The sequence below is a fragment of the Boleophthalmus pectinirostris genome, unplaced genomic scaffold (genome assembly GCF_026225935.1).
Source record: "Boleophthalmus pectinirostris isolate CB_2022bp ecotype Guang Dong unplaced genomic scaffold, ASM2622593v1 HiC_scaffold_4, whole genome shotgun sequence".
Classification (NCBI taxonomy): domain Eukaryota; kingdom Metazoa; phylum Chordata; class Actinopteri; order Gobiiformes; family Gobiidae; genus Boleophthalmus; species Boleophthalmus pectinirostris.
In genome coordinates, this window is record NW_026571353.1 from 22,669,732 (window position 1) to 22,691,924 (window position 22,193).

The 22,193-nt window shown below is 37.3% G+C and overlaps 2 protein-coding genes across 14 annotated transcripts; both read right to left on the reverse strand.

Moving 5' to 3' along the window:
* Positions 1–5: 5 nt before the first annotated feature.
* scarb2a (scavenger receptor class B, member 2a) lies at positions 6–6,559 on the reverse strand (the record flags this gene model as incomplete). Its single annotated transcript, XM_055161942.1, has 11 exons — positions 6,089–6,559; positions 3,200–3,357; positions 2,964–3,111; positions 2,684–2,878; positions 2,324–2,415; positions 1,975–2,094; positions 1,241–1,419; positions 637–755; positions 303–376; positions 140–191; positions 6–56 (listed from the first exon to the last, which is right to left on the reverse strand). Coding segments are annotated over exons 1-11 (1,311 nt in total), but the record flags the coding sequence as incomplete, so codon positions are not given.
* An 8,351-nt stretch (positions 6,560–14,910) lies between these two features.
* On the reverse strand, positions 14,911–22,108 carry LOC110153068 (coiled-coil domain-containing protein 158). Of its 13 annotated transcripts, XM_055161627.1 has the most exons (22): positions 21,706–22,108; positions 21,555–21,621; positions 21,357–21,463; positions 21,116–21,282; positions 20,919–21,013; positions 20,531–20,837; positions 20,388–20,428; positions 20,177–20,290; positions 20,023–20,101; positions 19,836–19,955; positions 19,464–19,679; positions 17,968–18,204; positions 17,616–17,784; positions 17,220–17,372; positions 16,837–16,949; positions 16,584–16,742; positions 16,413–16,499; positions 16,005–16,153; positions 15,725–15,787; positions 15,418–15,482; positions 15,230–15,336; positions 14,911–15,033 (listed from the first exon to the last, which is right to left on the reverse strand). In XM_055161627.1, the coding sequence occupies exons 1-21, from the start codon at positions 21,746–21,748 to the stop codon at positions 15,236–15,238; spliced, it is 2,652 nt and encodes an 883-aa protein (XP_055017602.1). In that variant the 5' UTR covers positions 21,749–22,108; the 3' UTR covers positions 14,911–15,033; positions 15,230–15,235. The 13 variants fall into 13 exon arrangements, with proteins under 13 accessions (XP_055017602.1, XP_055017604.1, XP_055017603.1 ...); XM_055161629.1 differs by having other exon boundaries at positions 14,911–15,336; positions 19,464–19,643; XM_055161628.1 differs by having other exon boundaries at positions 14,911–15,336; positions 19,464–19,658.
* Between the last annotated feature and the right edge of the window lie 85 nt (positions 22,109–22,193).

Here is a 22,193-nt window from a genome sequence, read left to right on the forward strand (position 1 = left end):
ACTATAAGAAGCAGTGTTCTCATCTGGTTGGCTGAGTCATCATCAATAGTTGCCGTCTAGAGTGGAAAAAAGTCTAGATTGAGTTTCAGTTCTTTTATTTGTTTAAAGTGCATTGTGTTGTCATGACGATGGAATTTACCTCATTGACGAACATGATGGGGAATATGGTCATATTGAGATGTTTGGTTTTGCTGAAATGGAGAAAAGTTGGAGGTCAGAAAGGACTGCAAGCTCAACATGTGAAAATTAGGCCAGGGAGGCAAAAGTCATGTTTGAATTCAGTTCACCAAAGTTCAACTTACGGGAATCCTGGGACACGCTTCATAATGATATTAAGTTGGGCTCTCTTACAGGCACGAATTGGGACACCAGTTGTCTAAAAAAAATAAAGTCATAAGTTTATTATTTTATACTTTGTATAAATATTGTAATTTGTAACATTGGCCTTGTTCCTATGCACAAAATCTGATTATAATCTGATTTCTGGACCTTTAAGATTACGGATAACTTTAGATGCAAAATCTGATGTGAGTATCAAAGGGATTATGGTTACATTTCTTCATTACATTAATCAGATTTTGAGTGTGCATGTAACCGTAGCCAGTGTGAAAATTCCCACAAAAAAAATAAACATACAGGCTGCAAGTCAAGGTAAGTCTCATGTTCTTCCTTGTTTGGGTTGAGTCCTTCAACAGCATTAATGTAGGCAGGGTCAGCTTGGTAAAAGTGAGGAAATGACACCACGATAGGAGCTCCTGAGAACAGAAATGTTGATGGTTGTTAATGTTTGAAAACATCATAAAATGGTCACATAAGAAAACTATGTTGAAATGTCCAGAAAACGTGTGGTTTAAACCAAGAAGTTTAAAACAAAAGTAGTCCTAGCATGTGCAAGAGCTTACAGTAGCATATTCATCAATGAAACTACAGCTACAGTGAAGCTTATCAAAGGCCATCACGGTAACAGTCAATGGCTACTATAATGTCCCTTAATAGCCACCACAGAGTTAATCATTGAACTGTGCATTGAGTGGAATCAGACATGCTCAAACAGTGGGAATGCCAAAGAGCGAGCAGTGCAAATGAATGAAAGAACAATTTCGGGGGGACTGAAAAGGGGGCAACTCTGTCATGTGGCAGTCCTCTCATCAAAGGGAACTTGTAAGTGGGTCAGAGGGCTGTGTTTGACGAAGGGGTTAGCGTGTGTGTCTTAAGAGGAGAACACGCATGGTCCTGTTACCTTGACGGCAAACGCTGACTTTAAGCACGCCGGTGCCGAGACAGTCTCCAGCTGGCACACAGAAGCCCTCATTAGTTGGATTGTCTTTAGGGCTCATGAGAACGTCACTTGGGGGGGCAAAGCGGTACGCCTGGATGCCCTTTACCTCCACATCCTTCACATAGGCTAAATGAATAGACCTACACAAAAGGGGGTAAATTGGTTATATAAGATACACATTAGAAGTAGGGATGTTGCGATTATACAGTTATACAAATCAGTAATAATTGTGATGAGGTCAAACCTAACAAAGTAGTTTCTTGTTTATGTCACATTAACTTTAACATTTACTTTATTATTCAGAAAATTTTATATTTTATAAAGTTGGTGGCATAATTGAGGAATGGTGATGTATAGATAACGTGACTTTAAAAAAAATTAAGCTTTCAATGTTTAATTAATTAATTAATTAATTAATTAATTGTTTGATCCTGGTGTAAATCGTAAATTGTATTTTTAGAATAAACTGTAACACTAAATGCCAATATTGTGATAGTTAAAAAGTAAAAGATGAAGCATTGTACTTCACCTACAAACATGTTATTGTTTTAGCCCACGTCAACATTTAGCCAATCCCTAATGAGCACTGATTAGAGACACGTTTTATTGTCCTTATCAGTGGCAGGTTTCCTTGAATATATCTTTGACCAATCACAGTCACCAGTAAACAAATCTACAATAGTACACGTGAATACCTGCACAGATCAGCAGCAAAGATGTAAAGCAGCTCGTTTCTGTTTATCAGAGGGTGGAACACTGCACCATCTGTACCATTGATCATGTTGCTCTGGTTCGAAGACCACCATGACATCTCCCTTTAGAGGAAAGAGAATTTTGCAGTTAGCATTGTGTAAATATAAACCAGAATTTGCTCACTCATACAAGATTTTAAGTACAAAGTCACTTCAGCCATGCAAACATTAATTTTGCAATTCTTTCCTAGAAGCCACAAAGCAATGTGTCGACTCTGAACTTACATTTACTGGTTGTGTAACACTGCACTCAATTTTACGAGCATATAACAACTTTTAAATTACACTTTACCTCAGGCCATCCCAAGTGTCGATCTTGCCATAATCCAGGTAGTTTTCTTCACCAGTATGGAACACAAATTCACCTTCATGGGTACCATTTTTCTGAAAACAGCAGACACAATACACATTCAATGTATGGCCAAAATGTGAACTTTACAACATGTTCTGTAAATGACTGTGTGCCTGTGTGTTTTTGTAAAACCAGAATCAGCGTAATTTATCATGAGACATCAACACCAAGAAAAACTGACCACACACTTGTTCCTCATGACAAGCTTCCTCAGTTTAAGTCCTGACTACAGCTGTCTGTATACGGGCCTTTATCGTGTATTACCCTAAAGTAAACCTATTAGAAAGGCAATTGGCTTACCTTCCACATAAGGCCAAAATACTCGTCCACTTCAGGCTTCATGGAGTGGACTTTAGTGAGAATGGGGTCCTTAAACCCCCACAGAACCTCGTGCACTGTGCGCGTCATGAACAACTCCACGCCCAGGCTGTTCATGTACATAGATACCAATGTTCGGAGAAAAAAAGAGTAGGAGTTCAGCTGGTCCATTACAACCTACCAGAGACATAACAGTGGATTTAATCAAAAACATGAAATAATTTTGTCTGCAATTAAAAATTACAATATAAAAAATATATACCACAAATGGGATGTTAACTGTCCTGATAATGTCCACAGTGGGGTCACCAGCAGACTTCTCAGGCACAAAAACAAAGGTTTTGGGGTTAACAGCATAAACCTTGGTACCATTCTCCAAGAATGTTACATTTTCTCTTGGCCTGTATTCCCTTCATTATAGAAAAAAAAAAAGGTTTTGATGTTAATGCTGGACGAAATTTTTGATTTTTAATGAATGTTTTACAGAGCTCTGCATACCTGTATGTATAAGGTCCTATTTGTTTGACTGATGCCTTGCCACCCGCTAAAAACACCTCTGGGTTGGTCACGTTGAAAAAGTAATATTCCATGTAAACAGGAGGAGGGGGGTTCTTCCAAGACTCAAATACTTGGCTCTTCTCTGTCAAAGTTATTTCCTACAAAGACAAAAATAGACATGTTAATATAATAATCTTATAATCAAAATTACATGGGACATTACTTCTTGAGATAATGACAGTTTCCAAGAGAATGAGAAAAAGCGTGGAGAAATAAGAGCAAACAGCAAAACACCATCTTCCATGAGCAAGACTTTAAATGAACCATCTTTGATGTGCTAAAGTAATCTTGCATCATTTGAATAAGTGAAACACAAGAATAAACAACAAGAAGGTTTGGGGAGAGCAATACTGTTAAATAGAGTTGAGTATCCATGCCTGGTGGAGCAGATTGCGACATACAGTAGATTGCCATATGTGTAAACAAGAGGCACCCTCCTCTCACTCAATACTGAAAGGATATGTGAACCAACCTTGCGTTCACAGACCTTGATTGTTATCAGTCAGGAAAAGAAGTCTTTCTGAAGGTATTTTGGGATCTCGAAAAGAAAAATAGCCCCCTTCCTTCTCGTCTTTTATGGTTAGTTCCGGGAAACCCTCTGTTCCACAACCATAAGTGGCAGTACATTGTTCTTAGTGGTCTCTGAGGCCATTGCTCCTAAAGGCAATATATGCTAGGTGTGGTGGACGATTCCTGTTTGGCTTACAAAGCCAAGTAGACATGCATGTTTAACTTATCTACAGAAATGTTCAATAGGTCTGGCTCAGCCCTTTTCAACTTCACAAAAGGCAGGATAAATGTCAAATGGGTCACTCAAAGAATATGCTTTGATCATCAAGCATAGGATTAGAAGCATACATTCGGTATTGTCTCTAGAGATTTAGCTTCTACAAATATATAGAATAAATTACACATTTTGTGAAACCTAAACAGAAATCTATTAAAACAAAAATATGTTGAGGAATTTAAATGGCGGCCTCCATTTGTCCATTGCTTAAAATTAACTATATGGGAAGAAAACTTTATGAAAAGCCAACTTACAGACAAGATGTAACACATAAACTGACTGTTTGCCGACTTCAACTGTCTCCATTAAGTTGTGTACGTTTAATATCCAACTCCCTCTTAGCAATGTTTACAATGCAAAACATAACATAAAAACACAACAACATTTTTGATTGAGAAGGCTTCATTGTCCATGTGAAAACTCTAGGAAAAATTCCCAAACAATGGTCAAACTTATTGCAAATTATATCATTCATGAAAGAAGTTGGTCAGCAAATGAGTGTTTATGACTGGAAACTCGTGTTGATGTAACCTCATCTTTAGACAGTCCCACTATTCATACTACCACAGACTATGAAAAACATAATTTAGAGGACGTGCGTATTTACTTCTCAAACTCAACTGTTCTCGCTGAAGTTTGAACAACAAGAGAATACAAGGCTGTTCTTAGGTTAAAATTGTGCCCTCAGGCTTCGAGTTTTGTCAAATTCCTCACATGACATTCCCACTACTGGCTTCCACACCCAGCTCCCAAGCAAGTCAGGAAATTGCCTCTAATGCATCTTTTGTTAAAACACAACAGAACAGAACTATTGGTAAACTTACATACAGCAAAGGGTAGATTTTAAATCATTTCAACATGTAATAGCATGTCACCAGCAGTTCAGCGAAAAGCAGGTTTAGGCAAGCTGTCATTCTGAGTAATTGCCAGCTACATGAGAATTTCATCTGATGAACTTTGAGTAGTTTAAGATATATCCACTGGGATGGTGCCATAATTAAGAATAAAGCCTTGGTTTGACAGTTAACAGGAGAAAAAGAGCAGCCCTATTGCAGCTGCTTCTTAAATCTGAGAAGCAATAGTGAAATTTATTTATATGGGTTTATAGTTTAATAAAAAACATGCAAAAAAAACTTAAAAGCAAATTTGGTGAGATCATAAAACATGTTATCAGAAGTCTGTGGGACCTAAAAAGTGATTCACGTCAGCAGGAGGAATGCAAACTATTTTAAAGGGCAGACAGGAGCAATTGATTGGAAGGGGTGGGTTACACAGTCAGCTGCTAAAACTCCCCTGCCACAGTATTTCATCACCTGCACTAAGTTAAAGAGGGAGGGAAAATGACTTTGATCTCTCAAATTTCTGACAAAAATGCACAGTCAACACATGTTAAAGATGATAACAATTAGTCAGTTGTGTTTGCACAAATTAACAGTAAACAAAAAGATGCTGAAGTGTTGTGAGAGTGAATGACTGCTACAGCCTGCACAGTCACCAATGCAGGCTCCCTTCCCCCCCCCCATCCCTACCCATACTCCCCCACCCTGCTGGCTAAGATTCCACTATTACTACTCTTTAAAGCAGCTAACCGGTCAGAGAGGATTCACGCCTGCATCAACAAATGTGTCATAAGGTCAAGCCAAAAACACAGCATTAGACTGATTTTAGACTAAATTCACATGTACAGTGGAATTGGGTCTATGTGGGTGTCATTTATTTGATATAGAACCATTTAAATCCTGTCGTGAGAAGTCATGCATCACAGAGGTTGTAGGAATGGCAAAAGGGTGAAATAAAATGAATAAGGTCTCAGGGCTTCAAACACAAGTTCATAAAATAAGAATACGAACCGGATTTTGCTTACGGATACAGGAAGTCAATTTATACTGCAGAATAAGCCACAAACCTGTGTAACTCTGAAGTTCCAAGGACAGATTTAAAATGAAGGATGCTCATGTGGTGAGTAATTTAGTTTGACAGTAGAAGACTTGTCATGAATATCATTTCACATCACATAAAGGTTACCTTAATGTGGAGCTTACCTTTTTCAAGCGACTGTGAATCATCGTTTGGAAGACTTGAGCCACGACCAGGGCGATCCCCACTATGAGGAGGTGAGCACACACGATGCCGGTGGCGTAAATGGCACATGATCTCCGGGTCATGCTGAATGAGGTTGCGCTGTCCTCTGGACCGGGCAAAACTTCACTGAAGTCGCAAATAAGTCTCTATGGTGGCTAGAGACAGAAAGACGATAAGGCGTGGGTCTGTCCTCTGGTGCTGGAGCAGCTGGGTTTCAACTTCTCAGCTACCGCCTGTACCGCAAGTCCACCGGCTTCCTCTTGGCGAGGCTGGAGAAAGAGTATCAAAAATGTTGGCACTTGGAAAAATGAACCACTAACCCTAAAGCTGGCACCTAAATCGTGGTGCTGATGCGCGGCTGCTGAAAGGAGGCGATGGAATGAAGCGGCAGCAGTTTAAAGCTGTTGGTTCAATGAAGAGTAACCCTCCTCCTCCTCATCCCCGCCCCTTCCTCTACTATTTATCAGGCCGGGCACTGGGCAGTCTGGACGCGACATGGGCTGTGGCCGTATAGAATACAGGACAGTCTGAATTTGAGAATGACTTGCTTGGATGATTTACGTGACTACTTTAACATATATGCCGGCGTTTTCCCGTGGAAAAGTGACCTGATAGATCCATACGACTAGACTGTGTAAAGTTTATAAGCTACAATGGCGTGATTAAGCCCAAAACACAAGCACAACAGAAGGTGATTAAATGAATTAATGGTTGCGTGCAGGTCCACATGGACCTGCGGTTTGCTGTCCCACCTGGGGACATTTAATGAGATGCACAAGGGAGGGTTAGTGCCATCCTTGTAGAAATTGTTTTTCACATTAGAATAAAATAATATGTTATAACATTTAACTTTGCCATACAACTCACACAAGCATACAGAAAAAGATAACGGATTCACTGGTTCACTTCACCGCGTTTCCTTAAATATGCCCAGCGTGCGCATATATATGCACCATTCAAGCAGCCAACGAGTGTTGACGTGAAAGCTTTGTGTGACAATCTCTGGCACGGATTGGCTGCCGCACTCACGGACCACCGTCTCGAGACCACTCCTTTGTCTTCTGATTGGACGAAAACTGGCGAGTTCGATGTAGAATTTCATCGACTGATTTTAAGGCGGGGCTACTAAAGGGGGAGCCGACAGCGTGATGCTCTGCCCAAGCGGATCTGCAGATGATGAGCGGCTGGGCGCAAATACGTTGTGGCAACAAAAGTGCTGTAATGTGTGAACAGAGGAATGTGCTTGATTCACAACATGCTAACAACCTCCTGTCACTCTTTGGGGTTTCTTCGTCTTTGTACCAAAGAGAGGTACTGTTGGGGTTGTCAAAGATTTGAAACCCTGGAGTGTCAGAAGGTTATACATAAAATCAAATAAATAGTTGTGACTTTTTCAGTAAGCAGGGACAAAAGCAAATGGCACTACACTTGTTTATTTCCATAATTACTTTGCACTACTGCCAAATGGGAAACTTGTTATGGTAGAACTACAGCAGCAAAGTGAAGCCTACATTGTGAGTTTATTTCTAAAACACAAGAAACCAAAATACGCAAATGGTACATAAAACTACAGGCATTTAGATTTTTCACACATTTAAAACAACATTTGGATGTAATGATTTAATTTTATATATAAATTGAAATTGAATTTAATAAAGATATTTTCAGGATCAACGTTACATAAACTGACTTTTCTCTGGTGTCTTGAAATGCCTTTATACACAGCTCGTGACTGTGTAGTACTCCCAATCATGTGTGACTAACAGGACATTGGCAATAATGACCCTACCTACTTTATTGGACCTAACCTTTGGCAAGACTTATACTCACATCCTTATCTGAATTTGAAAATGAATTTAGGCTTCTCAGTTGAGGCCTGCAAAATCAAAACATAAAATAAAGCTAACATAAGCAGCAGTTGAAGGTGAGTGCGGTCATTGAGTTGACTTTTACATAACCCATTCATAAATACTTCAAAAACGTAATTTTCCTCAGGTAGTCATATTCATAACATCTTTTGATACTGGCTGGAAGGAAGTGTTTGGGATTTGGGTTGGCCTTCTAACATTAATAGAATTGAGTGTTACCTCATTGTGCTGTGTGCTATGGCAGTCCAAGAGGATGGGGTCTGCAGAGGGGGGTAGCATCTGTCCAAACAAGAGAAGCAAAAAATGCAAAAGAAAATCATCAGGGGGGAAGCACAAAGTAATGCAGAAATATTGTCTGGGACAGTGACAAGGTGAAACTGTCCAACCTCTGTGATCATGTTTTATTATGTTTGGTTAGCAGAACAACAGTCATTTTTCATTCTATTTGGAGAGATCTGGAACATCAGAGCACTTTCAAAATACTAAATGTAGGGCTGCAACTAATAATTATTTTGCCAGTTGATGAATCTATAGTTGTTAAAAATGTGAAAGGCCTATGAATGAGATTTTTACAGTTTGCCCAGAAAAAAGCTGATTTCCTGATGTTGCATAATGACAGTGTGTTAGTCAAAAACACAATGTATACATTTCCTGTCATTTTCATGTAATTACAGTCCTGGAACCTCCTTTTGCAGTTCATGCCATGTTATGGAATCAGTTAACCATTATTGAATTACTAAATGAATGAACATTTATTTCAATAAACGATTAGTTGTGAATAAATGATTGACTTATTGCGGCCCTAGTTAAATGTAAAACAAATATGTGAACTTTGTTTGTCTGTAAAAGCCCTTCAAGAGATGGAAACAAATTTGCCTTGGCTATAGTGTTTACATGTTTATACATATGTGTCTCTATCCATTTAAATAAATAAGATATATTTTGTCAGTGCCTGTCTATGTAAAATTATATTAAAACATACAGAGGCAAAAGAAGCTGTGAAGTGAAGGGATATCCAGAGGAAAAATGCTTTTCATTGTGCTATACTTAAAAAAAAAAAAAAAAAGTTTTGCTGTACTTTTTGAAAATCTAGCCAAAGCATTTCATGTCAGATAGAAAGATGATATTCTGCAAAATCATCATCCTCAAAAAAGTCCCATCTATGATTAAAGACCACACACACACACACACCACCAGTTCTTGTTTCAGTGTTTTAAACTTTGAATGTGTCCAAATACAAAAACAAGTAAGAGTGCTGCCCTTATCAAACACAATGCCTGTAAGGTAAAGGTGGTTACCCTTCAGTATTGTGAACACTAAAACAGGTTACTGCACACACAGTGAGTAAACATGCTTAAAGACAATAATCCAAGTTTAAATGGCCAAGAGTTTTCATCTTTAACCCTATATAAACAACAGCCAACGCCCAGCTAACAAAACATGCAGCAGCCATGCCTCAGGGGCAAATAATTGTGTCTGAGATAAAAAAAAATAAGGATGTTATATGTTCATCAAATTAGTAAAATTAGTCATCCAGATTTGAATAAACCTATATTTTAGGCTCCCATTTACTGTAAGGGCTCACCCCTTTCCATGTTCTAGGAATGGCCATCATAATACGGGCCACAATACAATAATACTACAATATGCTGCTTCATGCAAACGCTGATATATTGTACAAGTAAATTAATTGTTTATATAGTTGAATTTCTTTGTTAAACCATTACCTGCACATTCTGTTTATGAAATTATTCCAATAACATAATAGCAAAAGAATAGAGATATAGCTTTTTTTTGTGGAATAATCATTGCTCATGTGAATCTGTCAGCTGCTCTGCTGGCAAAACAAAATAAATAAAAAGCAAAGTTAAAGAATGACAGCCATTTTGGCCTGATGCAAGAGCTCTTTGGTAAGTAAGGGAGCCTCTGTAATCTACTGACTTTAAACATGTGTTCAAACTTTACAGAGGTCAACATTCAGCCTTTTTCCATAAACAGTTCCTCCACATTCTCATATCAGCGCTAGTGCAACCTCACTAATCCACTCTCTAAATACTATGTCTTGAGATGGTAAGCAATGTCATCCACCCCAAGGATTCTACTGCAGAGTGGTAGAGCCTGGTACCACACATTAAGTCACTGTAGACTCTAGGCAGAGACAGGCTTTGTAAGTACAGACACTGATATACAGACACTAGTGGGAGTGGAGGCTTGTAAGGCATGTTAGACCTTTTCAAACAAGGTGATTAAGGCAAAGCAATAAAAGTACGAAGGGAAGGGTACAAATTTACAAAATTTATTCCAGGCTTAATCTGCAGTTAGCTCTCCAAGGAGAAGGATTGGCGACGAAAGGAATTTAGAGTATTCTATCAGTCTGTGTATTATATTGTTTTAAATCTGCACAATCCTGCAAAATGTTGTATATGCTGTACTGCAAATATTCTAAGAGTACTTTTAATTTAAGAAGATTTCCATAACTGGCTAAGTGGGATCATTTCCCACAATTCAAGGCATGCATTTAACATAGCTGAGATTAAATATTTATGGACTCATTATGTATGTTCTTTTTTAATCACTTTTGCAATTTGAAAGCATTTGGGGCGTCCTGACATAGCCCCGCTGTCCCAGCACTTACGCAACAATGTATGCATTGTCCATTGTAAAGAAGCCTGAGAAAACATGTTCACAAGTTCACTTGTCTGAGTAAAATAGATGGAGAAAGCCTGAATTCACATGCTCCTGCAGCTGATGGGCCTACATCTAGAAAGATGACATCAACTACCACACAAATCATTCCCCAGAGAGATATAGGCCTACAGAATTAGATCGCAATGCAAACTGAATAAAATCTTCCTGTTTATTTATCTTCGAAATAATACAACTAAGTGTTCACCAAAAATTCACATGCATCTCCCCTGACACAATATACTCTGTAGTTAACATCTTAACAGTTGGGTTGGAGTGATGTGAGTTGTGGCTTCAGGTAGTGAATCATCATAACTACTAATGTTTCATTTTGTCAACTTGATCACAGGGCGTTGAGGAGTAGGGAAACAGGTGGCGCCACACCTGAGGTGCATCCTGTCCACTTCACTTCTTTTATTTACACAACCCTAGTGCTTTTTCATCTTCTTTAGCCTCCTGCTTTCCTAGGCCATTGTTAGCAATTGTGTTTAATATTGTTTTTCCAGGAAATCAGGTATAATGCTAAATTCACAGGTATTTCCAAACAAAAATATTTCCGGTGCACCAAACAAGTTTCCTTCAATTGTCACTTGTTTCTTGTCACTGAGTAATAGAAAGTCTCTGGGGGACAATTAAACATTTCCTATTGTTTCCATTTTGCTATTTTGGTGTAAAAGTGAAAAAAGGGAATTAATTTCATCATCTAAAAAAAAAAAAAATCTAACTGTTTATATTTAAGACCAATGGACCATGACCATATATCTATTTGCAGAGCTGTGACAATGATCGCACAAGTTGTTTTCCGAAATGTGCAAGTGGAGATGCATGCAAAGGAAATCCTCTATAGCTGGAAAAGTACACAATGTTATAAACTAAAAATACAGAGGATAGTAGTGGACATTTCCTTGTTGTAATTAAGTAGGATAGGGCGAAGAAATATATCTACAAAGTTCTTACAATTGTAATACTGTTGCCAAACAATTTAAGGTCTAACCATGAATGCCATAATATTTAATCTTTAGTAAACCAATGGAAGGTGCATTTTTAAGACTATCATTGATGTTTATGTGTTCCTTTTTTAGGTCTGTGAGTTATAAACACCACTGTACTTTGGTTCAAATGAGGGGAAATTTTTAAGTGAGTTGTGTAAACACTTAAAGGGCTCATATTACGCTGTTTTCTTCTCTGTTATAATGTCATTTCCTCATCACAAACATACCTGGAATTGTGTTTCATTTTATTAACACATGTTTAACACACACACCCTGCAAATTTAAGATGAATTCTTCCCTCAAAGAGAAAACATTCTTTTCCACCTTATGATATCATGTGACAATCATCTGGAGTTAAATGTAAAAGGTAGATGTCAATAATAATAATAATATAGCGCTTTTCTGGACACTCAAAGACACTTGACAGCGCATTATTCATTCACTTCACACCCGGTGGTGGTAAGCTATTATAGTAGCCACAGCTGCCCTGGGGCAGACTGACGGAAGCAAGGCTGCCAATCTGTGCCATCAGCCCCTCCGACCACCATCACTCATGCACACACCACTTTCATACTAGGCAATGTGGGTGAAGTGCCTTGCCTAAGGACACAAAGACATTTTTGTGACTGGCGCCCCCCTGTGGCACCTGATTTTCCCAGCAGTTTCCCTTCCAAGTAACTGGGCCCAGCCTTGCTTAGCTTCTGAGATCTGACAGGATCAGGCTTTGACAAGATAGTATGGCCACATGTTAACTTTAAAACTACCACTACATGACATCACAAGGTGGAAAAGAGCATTTTGAGCTTTTATAACATGTCTTAAAGCTCAAAAGAATCCATTTTGCGTAGAATAGGACTTTTAAATTCTCATTATATCAGAAGCAAAGAACCAGGCATCCCTATTTCCCATTTCCAACAGAAATGCCTGGATAGAAAATACTATCTTATGTGACTATAGCAATCTCTCATGGAGAGGCACAACTGCTGCATCATGCTTTCGTGTCACAACAGTCCTGTGACCACATCAGGAATGTAAAGACACACAAAGGAAAGCAGCCACAGAGATAAACAGCTATCACACAGTATAAACTCCTGTCCTTATTGCATACAGCCAGAAAAAGCTGTGTAACATGTGTAACTTATAAGTGCATAGAGCTTGGTGAGACTTCCTTCTAGGACTGTCATGATAATACATTTTCAAGAATGGCTTTCTACGGACATACATAAACAATAATATTACTGTATGCTACTTAATTATTAAGATTAAAATAAAGCAAGCATAATCCCAGCATAGCCTTTTAAAATAATTAACTTTATTCAACCCTCTACAGCTCAAATTGTATTGTATTACAATTAAAATAACAAAAATCTGCAAATAAAAAGAAAAAAAAAATATATTTATTACTATTGCAGCTATCATACACTGAAAGATAAACCTATAGTATTTTTTGTGACAGGCCTACTTCCTTCAATTACAATCAAACTGGTGGACAATATTCTGTTTTTATTACAACATATTTGAGTTACGGTGTGTATAGGCTATAGGCCTATAGTTGTTTAGCTAAGCTCAATGCAATCAGAAAGAAAATCTAACAGAACTTACTTACTATTGTTCTAAAATATGAACTACTTTACTTTTATCTTTTAAAATTATCATCAAGAACACAATGACATCAATGGCAGGCTACACCTGAAAGAACTCACTTCCCCAAAATGAAAAACTGCATGGAACTCCTGTTGTTTTTATTGTTATGCAGTGACAGCCCTCATTCTCTGTGACTTTATGTAATTCTACTATTTAAAACATAGATTTTCTTGTCTTTGTGCTAGTGATATTCTTCTTAACAATGTTCAGTAGCCCACTTAAAAATATGCTTATTAAATTAATTAAAATTAAAATTAGTAATCCAGGCAGATAAGGTAATCAAGCTTCACCTCATTTCTATAAAGCTGTCTGTTCACATGTTAGTAAATATGAGTTTAGCCTATGTTAGATTAAAACATAGTTGTGTGTTATAGAGCCTTCTCCAAATCACTACTGTTGTTGTTTTGCTGTTGTCATAGTAACCTAACAGAAAAGAACCGAAGGAGATGAGACAAGTAATGGAAACAGGGCAAAATCAGGCTTCATTTCCATGGTAAATTTATTTCCATATTTGAAAATATTAAGTTTTTGTACTTTTAGAACTTTCAAATAGGCCTATCTAGACTGCATTAAGTTAAATTAGGAATTACCCAATCTGACTGCTGTAAAAAGTAGGCTACATGACCATCAGTGTTGTTACTTCATATAGTACATTCTGGAGTCAGCTAAGTTTAGCTACACCATGCTTTACCATGACATGGTGTGTGTATATTTATGTCCTTGTTGAAAGCAACTGGATCCCATTCCTTTTCAAAAATACATCCAACCTTAACCTATGTCACAGTTAAAAATGTAGGTGTGTGTGTGTGTGCGCATATGCATATGTATATATTTTTTAAGGTTTATACTTGTCACAAAGAAAATCATTTATATAAAAATTATAGCATTGGAGATGTGATTACTTCGCCTGTAATGTTCAGTATAGCATTAAAATAATTTATCTTGTATTTATTCAATTAAAAGGTGTTTTTATTGCTAAAATACCTTTAGCGTGTGAGAAAAGAGAGAAAAAAAGCATTCTTATAGTGAGTGGGGTTCCTTTTCCACAGATCTGCCAAGCTTGGCATGGTGGCGTCTCTTGCTTGTCTCCATGAAGATAGATAGACGAAGATAGAAGTTTAATGCCATACTGTGGAATAATATAAGCAACCCAATAACATCTCCATGGAGACAAGCTGTTGGCAGCCCCTTTACCAGAAAAGTTACATAGTGCACCTGAAGATTCTTATTTTCTGCAATATTGCAGGTACAGGGAGAGGTTTCAGACAAAGTACTTAAAACCATCAAAGTTTCCTTCACTCAGCTGGTACAAGACCAAAGATGACAGCTCTTCAGCTCCATCCTGGGCTCATGGTGGCATTTCCCCTGTTATATTTAATACCAATCCAAAAACCTCCATTCAAATGCCTAAACAGGCCATCTCCATAAAACAGGCATGCTTCTCCAGACAAATGATCCAGAAACAGAGGCGAAGAGAATATGTTGCAGCTGTGGAGGAAGAACTCAGACAGCCTTTGGCCCGATACCAACAATACAAGGACTATATGTCAGCAGAGGTAAGACAGATAAAAACAAAATATATTTAATATCATATTTGTTTAAATATTTATATATTTTATTTAATATTTTTATAGGTTTTTGACAAAGTTCTCTCAGTTTTGTGCCTGGATACATCCCCAAAGGACAATAATCCACAAAATGCAACATCTCATCTTCCTTTTGCATATATGGAAAAAGAAAAGAAATAAGTAATGAAATTACATTGGCAAATTGCAATAATACATCATTATCTAATATCTATATTAAATCAATAGGGCAATATTGCGTAAATGTTGTGAAAGGTTATAAAATATGAAACTATGCACTAATTAGAAAAATGTTCTATCCAGTGCACGATATGAAGCTATACTACCAAGAGTTAACTGTTTGGGTTAGAGGTGAGCAGCGTGTGTACAGGTGACCTGCGGCCGACCAGCTGTAGACTGGCCATAGTTGCTGAAGGAGTTGATGTAAGAGGCTCTGAAACAAATTAAAAGCTATGGTCACTAAAATGGATTGACCAAAAATTCAAGTTGTCAATTGAATAAGAATAAACCTTACCTTGAATAAATTGATTGTGGTGTACAGTTTCCTTTAGCTTAAAGGCCTTCAGATGGTGTGATTCACTGAAAACATTTTATGCACAGAAAAAAATAAAACAATAATTACATTCATGCAACGAAAATAGATTAAGTTTTAGACATTATTTTAAGTGGAGAAGGCCTCAGTGGAGTCAAGCTCCTCACCACTTTTCCATTGTATTTTTTTCTAGTAATAACACTGACACCAAAAACATGATGGCCTTTCCTAATTGTTCACAAAGGTGTCTCAAACAAACATTACACAAAGTTTTCTCTCTCTTTCTTACCTCCTACTGGCTTTTCTTTCCAGCTGGGTGCCACCAAGTACTTTGTCAGTTTTGTCAGTGAAACTGTACAAAAAGAATAAAAAATCACAAATAAGCACACGTTTTTTGTCAATCAACAGTAATGCTTTCTAGAAGTCTAGAGAGTCAACTCTAAACCCTCGCCACTTAAATGATTTGCTGCTTATTTTATTATTTAAATTACATGTCTTTCCCAAGTGACCTTAGCTAGGGTCTGAACAAAGCTAACTCTTCCAATATGTGAGAATCGAAGCAGACATACCATGCAGTACTTTGCACCCTCTTTGGAGTTGACCCCCTCCTACAGACACTGTTGGCATCAGTGATATTAACAGTGTGTGGTCGATGCTTCTTTACTTCATGCTGCTCTTTGAATAGTAGAGACCCAACATCTAAGAACGGACTGTCCTGCTGTGTTCAAACAAAATACAGTAACGTACGTTTAACTTCTTGTACTCTCTCTTCTCTCATCTTCTACACACACTTAACACAACAAGTCACATGTGGGTTAAGTTTTGTGTATGGAACTAAAAAAAAAAAAATTGTATAGCTTCAGTTAGACTTACATATAGTGAATTGCATAAATTTGGACTTTGTCCATGTATAGAAATAAAAGTGTTAGGATAATGATGATTTAAGAAGAAGAAAAGCAGATTGGAGCAAGTGATACCTTGAGGCCCAGGGTATGCTTTAACTTAAGGTGATAATACTCCTGGAGCTGGATACATTCCTGACAGCCTGCAAAGCTCTCATATATCTTTTAAGAATAAAAAATATGCAGCTATAGCAGAAAGTGATAGAGACAATAGTAGTTCACAGCAATCAACACTCATACACATACCTTGTGAAGTACTGCTTCAAGCTCACTTATTCTCTTCCTTAAATATTGGTCTCTTGATTTTACAGCCTCTAGCTCCTTGACAAGGTGTTTCTTCTCTGTTTTAACCAGTGCAAGTTCCTGAAACAGGCGCTTGTTTTTGAAGTTTTGATGTAGCTTCTCCTTCAGAATAGTAGAATAATAAATACAATAAACACTCCTTTTACTTTCTATCTAAACCAGAGATAGACTACTTATAATCTTTCATATTTGTCACCTGACAAAGTTTCTCCTTTGTTTGCTCTAGATTTTGGATCCTGCTTTGGAGAAAGTCAATCTGTTTTCTTCTATCAGTGATCTTCTTCTGCATGCTCTGGGCCATTTGGAGTCCTATAAGACATAAAACCAGTGTACCATCATAGAATAAAGTACCTTAGAGAGACAAATGAACATGTCATCCTCAAGGGAAATTAAATAGCTTTGGGAAATCATATCGCGATTTCACGTTATCCAACTCTTTCATCATCAAAATAACTTGGGATATATCTCTGTATATGGTGCTTAAGAAGTAATTCACTGTTATCTTTATAATCGCCTGTACAACAAAGAACCAAAGAAGATGTATTAGACATTTACTTAATTATTATACTATTTATCTACCTTGGTTGTCTTTTTGTTCAAGTGTCCTCAAAGTGCTCCTGGCCTGGTCCAGTTCTGTCTGGACATTTTTCAGATGGCTCTGGAGCTGCAGGACCACACCCTCCTTCTCCTTGTTCATACAGCTGTAGAGCAGCTGTAGCTCCTTATGTTCCTCTGAAAGTGTGCCCAGATAAACAGAAGCATTATTTCCACAGAGAGTAGCACACATTAACCTACAGGCCAACACATACAACCCAAGTAGCGCTGGGTGGACAAAGTAAACACAGCAGACATTGATGATTGTTGCTTTAATACAACATGGAAAATTTTCAAAAAAGAAACAAGTGAAATGGCAAGAAAGAATATTTTATAACGGTATATACAACATGATATATAACTGACATCTGCCTAACTCACCAGTAAGGCTGAGTAACTGCGTGCCTTGCTTCTCCAGCTTGATACTGAGCTGCTGTTTGGCCAGAATCTCCTCTTGGACACGCCGCCCATGCTCAGCTTCAGAGGCCTGCAGTTTGCACATCTCATGTTCAACAGCAGCCAGGTTTGACTTGTAATGCTCTAAGTCAGCCTATTAAAATATTAAAATGCATTAAAAGCAACACAAGTTTTAGAATGTTCAGGTTTTGTTGTGGCAGAATAAATGTAAAATTTGTATCATACAGTAAACTTCTAAAAAGGCAAAAAGTGTAAAACAGGAACTCATTCTATGAATTTATATAGTCTTAATTTTAGGCGTTTTTGATGCACTCACCTGGAGTTGCAGAATGTCCACTTTGAGGTCATTTATCTGGTCAGTGAGGAGAAGGATTTCCTGATGGAGGTTTTTGGAAGTGCCACAACACTGTACTGCCTGCTGAATATTGTGTTTGAGCTGGAACCTAAGGGTTTCATTTATTTTTTCGTAGTTTTGCAGCTTAATCATTAAGGCCTCTTTGTCTTTATGCAGCTTCTGACACTGGTCTCTAGCCTCAGTGATTGAGGTCATGTGCTGTGGCAAATAATATTGAACAGTATAAGAGGAAAATCACGCACAGCTTATAAATTGCATGACACTTGTTTTACCTTCAGAAGAACAGTCAAAACCAAAAAAAGCATAAGCCATTTGAGGTCTTTCAACCTTTTAGTATTAACTTTCCATATGGCAGTCACCGTTTTAACCTTAACTATCAGAAATGAACAGGACGCATTCCACAACCTGGGAAAGCATCAAGTTACAACCAATCTGCAACTATATCCCCCAAAACTGGACCACAAAATACAGATGAATGGCTCAAAAACCTCAAAAAACAAAAAAAAACAAAAAACTGAAATAGTGATCAACTAAAATTGAGCAAACATGTATATTTAGTGTTTTTAATAAATTAATAATTTTTTTCCCCCCTGAAAATATTCCATCAAGATTAAGCTTCATGGGACACAACCTGATAAACTAACTGATAAATGAAAAAGCAAAACATCTCTATAATATACAAATAAAGTTAGTTGGGGTCAGATTTACGTGCCAATATTAACCTATTTTCTGATCTCCATTATAGTATTGTTTCCTCACCACAAACATGCCGAAGTTGTATTTTGTTTCATTCACACATGTTTAACAAACAAATGCTTCATATTTATGCTGAGTTCTCCTCTCAAACGGAAAACATATTGTTTCACCTAGTGATGTCAATTGGCAATATTGGAAATGATACACTGTGTTTTTAAACTCCATGCAACTGAATCATTTTTTCAGCCCTGGAATTGCCCATTTCTCTTGACCTAAAGGTAAAAGGTAGATGCTAACTTGAAAACAACTGATTCATGACAATGTGGAACAGAGCATTTGGAGCTTTGGAGATGTAGACAGACCAATAATGCCAGATTACTCAAACATTTGTGAATGAAACAAAATACAACTTCAGATATGTTTTTGATAAGTTAGCAACATTATTACATAGTTTAACCCTCAAGAATACATTTTGTGTAATATGACTTTTAAATAAGAGAACAGTCATGATACAACAAAGGGTCTCAGTGAGTTTGATCATTTCTGTCCGGTTAAATATGCCCAGATAAAGATTTATTTATATATTGTAATAGAAACTGAGAATGAATAAACACATTGTTTGTGTTTTTGTAGCCCCTTAGGGCAATGTTGTCTGATTTGTTACTCCACACCTATTGTTCCCATCAGTAGAAAAAAACTGAATGAGGAAGAAACGCTCCAGATTCCAGTCTGGTTGCCAGGCTATTCAGACAGTACATTACCTGCTCAGATTCTTGCTGCTTGAGCTTCAGTTCCACCTTTTTGTTTGCCAAGAGTTCTTGAGATTTACTTTCTTCTTGAGCCCTGTTCTCCAACAAAGCCTGCAGACAGGTCTTCTCTTCCTCAGCTCTCTGAAGCTGCTCCAGTGCCACGGTGAGTCGTCCTTTTAGGACATCCATGTCCTGTTGATACCCAAACTGCAGATGCTCAGAACATGTCTGGAAGCAGCAAAAACTGAATATTGCTCTTTAATCATTCTTTAAGTATTTTTTTCTACAGTAGATATCAAATAAACAGGATAATCCCCTTATTTTAAAATGCTTGTATTGTGATGGTAAATGAAAACATAGTATTGACATCAATGTATGAAATACCTTCTTTTCCTTTAAGGAATTCTTGGGCTTGTGTGGCTGCTTGACTAATTTTATCTTTCCTCCTTGAGCATTCAAAAGATTGGCTTGAAGACAAGTAAGGTGTTCCTCTAGAAAATTAAACTAAAATCAGACAACACACAATTTTAGACAAAGTAGTCTCTGGCTGCAGGCAAAATGTTAATATTACCCTCTTTTCATGATCAGACAGAGTTTTTCTGAGTTCAAAGACCTGAGCATCATATAGTAATTGTTTTTCTACAAGTTTCCTTAAGATGTAAAAAGAATATTTCAAATGTAAGAAATCTTTGTAAACTTTTAAGTAAGGCGGCCTGTCTACTCACTTCAAAAGCTGCAGCTTAACAGCTAAACAACTGGCACTACTGCTTGTAGAGGAACTTAGTTTGTCAGACAACACTGCCATCTCCTGGCTAATGTAATCCATCAGCGCCACCACACTGTTAACACACACAAGTTAATGAGCATTTTCCAATATATCACATTTAAAAAGATTAAAATGGGTTTACAAATCAAAATACAAAATGTAGCCATTACCATTCTTCATTATTCACCCCCACACATTCTTGATGTCTAGGCTATCAGAAAGATGAAAAGGGAATATCTTACAAAACTGATCCTGTACTACTACTACTACTACTACTACTACTACTATCAACATATCTTTGAGGATTTCTAACCAATTTATTTGTATCTGGTTGTTCTTCTTCCTTATTAAAATTATTCTGAGGAGCAGGTGGATGGAATAGCCTCAGAGATTCATCATCAGCATAGTTACTGTAGTGCCTCCAATGTTCCTCAAGAGAACACTGTGTATGGTGCTCAGGTAACATCTTCTCCAGTGTCGCTATTTTCCTGTTAAGTTTAAGAACTTCCTCTTCAGTCTTTTGCAGCATTTGGTCTCCACACAATTTTGCAATTTGAACTTCCTCCAGAAGGTGCAACATCTTTTCCATTTCTTCAACATGGTTCTCTGAGTCCTTCAATCTAAAAATTAAACATCTGCAGGTTAAAAAAAAAAAAAAAAAAAAAAGCTGTGTTTTAAAATAAAATAAATAAATAATTCACCTAAATTCTGACAGATTTTTGTTCATTTGGACTTTCTGGAGTTCTGTAAGCATATCAGCAAGTGGCTCTCTAAAAGTATCTTGTTGTCCAGATGGCTTCATAATTCATATGCATGTAAGACAACCATAGACAACACATTGAACTGATTATGTTTAATAATAACAAGATGGGAAGCTTTATCATAACTAAACACACACCTCATTAATTTCGAAGATTTCCAGCTGCTGAATGCATCCATTCATTTCATTTTCAAACTCAGAATATTCAGATAATTCAGAGAACTTTAATGATCCTGGGGCTTTTATCTGTTGGTTGGGGTCTGTTGTAAAAGGTTTGTTGTGGGCTAATTCTCCAAGACCACTACCTGCAACCATGGCTATAATGCAGACTGCGCCACTGGATATGTCATAAAATAATTGTCAGTGTTTCTTCACTTACCAACATTAAACAAGCCGCTAATATGGGCACCCAAACTCCATTCGGTGGCATTTTCCACGACCTCTTGAAGTCGTTGTGATTCTTTTGTACACCTGTCCAGCTCCAAACTGATAACATATAAAAGTTTGCAATCATGGCTTTTATACAGCGCACACCTATGTACTAACATAATAAACTGAACATTAGTGTTAACGCTACCTTATTTGGTTTAGTGTCAAACTGGATTTAGAGCTTTGGTTGCTCGTACAATCTGGACATTGGTAACCTATTTAAACAAACATTAACGTAACATTAGGCGATTTGTGAGATTTACAAATGTTAAATTAACATAATGTTGTCATTTTCTTACCAAAAGTTACCGTTTCAACTGGTTGTTCTAATAATTTATCCATAAGGGCATATAACAAGCGCCCGGTTGTTTAATTTGACTATATTAGTTAAGTCACTTCAGTGACTTAACTAATATAAGTGCGATTTTAACATCCTAAACTAACATCCTAAACTGCTAACAACATAAACTGAGTGGCTAATGTTGAATGTTAATAGCTAGCGTTAAACGGTAGGTTGGTTGACTACGGGTTGATTACCATGACAACGGAATCCAAATTTAGCGTGAATCCATGGATGACGAGCTAGACATTTGTCAACAACTTTGTCAAATAAAAAAAAAAAAAAGGATATTCAAAGTTGCCAATACAATAATCAAGACAACACATTTTATATGAACAAACTTTAAGGTTACCGCCCTTTTTCTATTTTTACAACGACGTAATGCACGTACGCCAAGAAGGGGTGCATGATGGGAAACGTAGTTTTAGAAAATATGCATTTGTTTGT

Coding starts and splice junctions, on each gene's coding strand:
- LOC110153068 (XM_055161627.1), bottom strand. CDS start 21,748: ATGGATAAATTATTAGAACAACCAGTTGAAACGGTAACTTTTG. Junction 21,283..21,356: donor TAGCGGCTTGTTTAATGTTG/GTAAGTGAAGAA, acceptor CCATGGTTGCAG/GTAGTGGTCTTGGAGAATTA. Junction 20,291..20,387: donor GGGGTGAATAATGAAGAATG/GTAATGGCTACA, acceptor GTGTGTTAACAG/TGTGGTGGCGCTGATGGATT.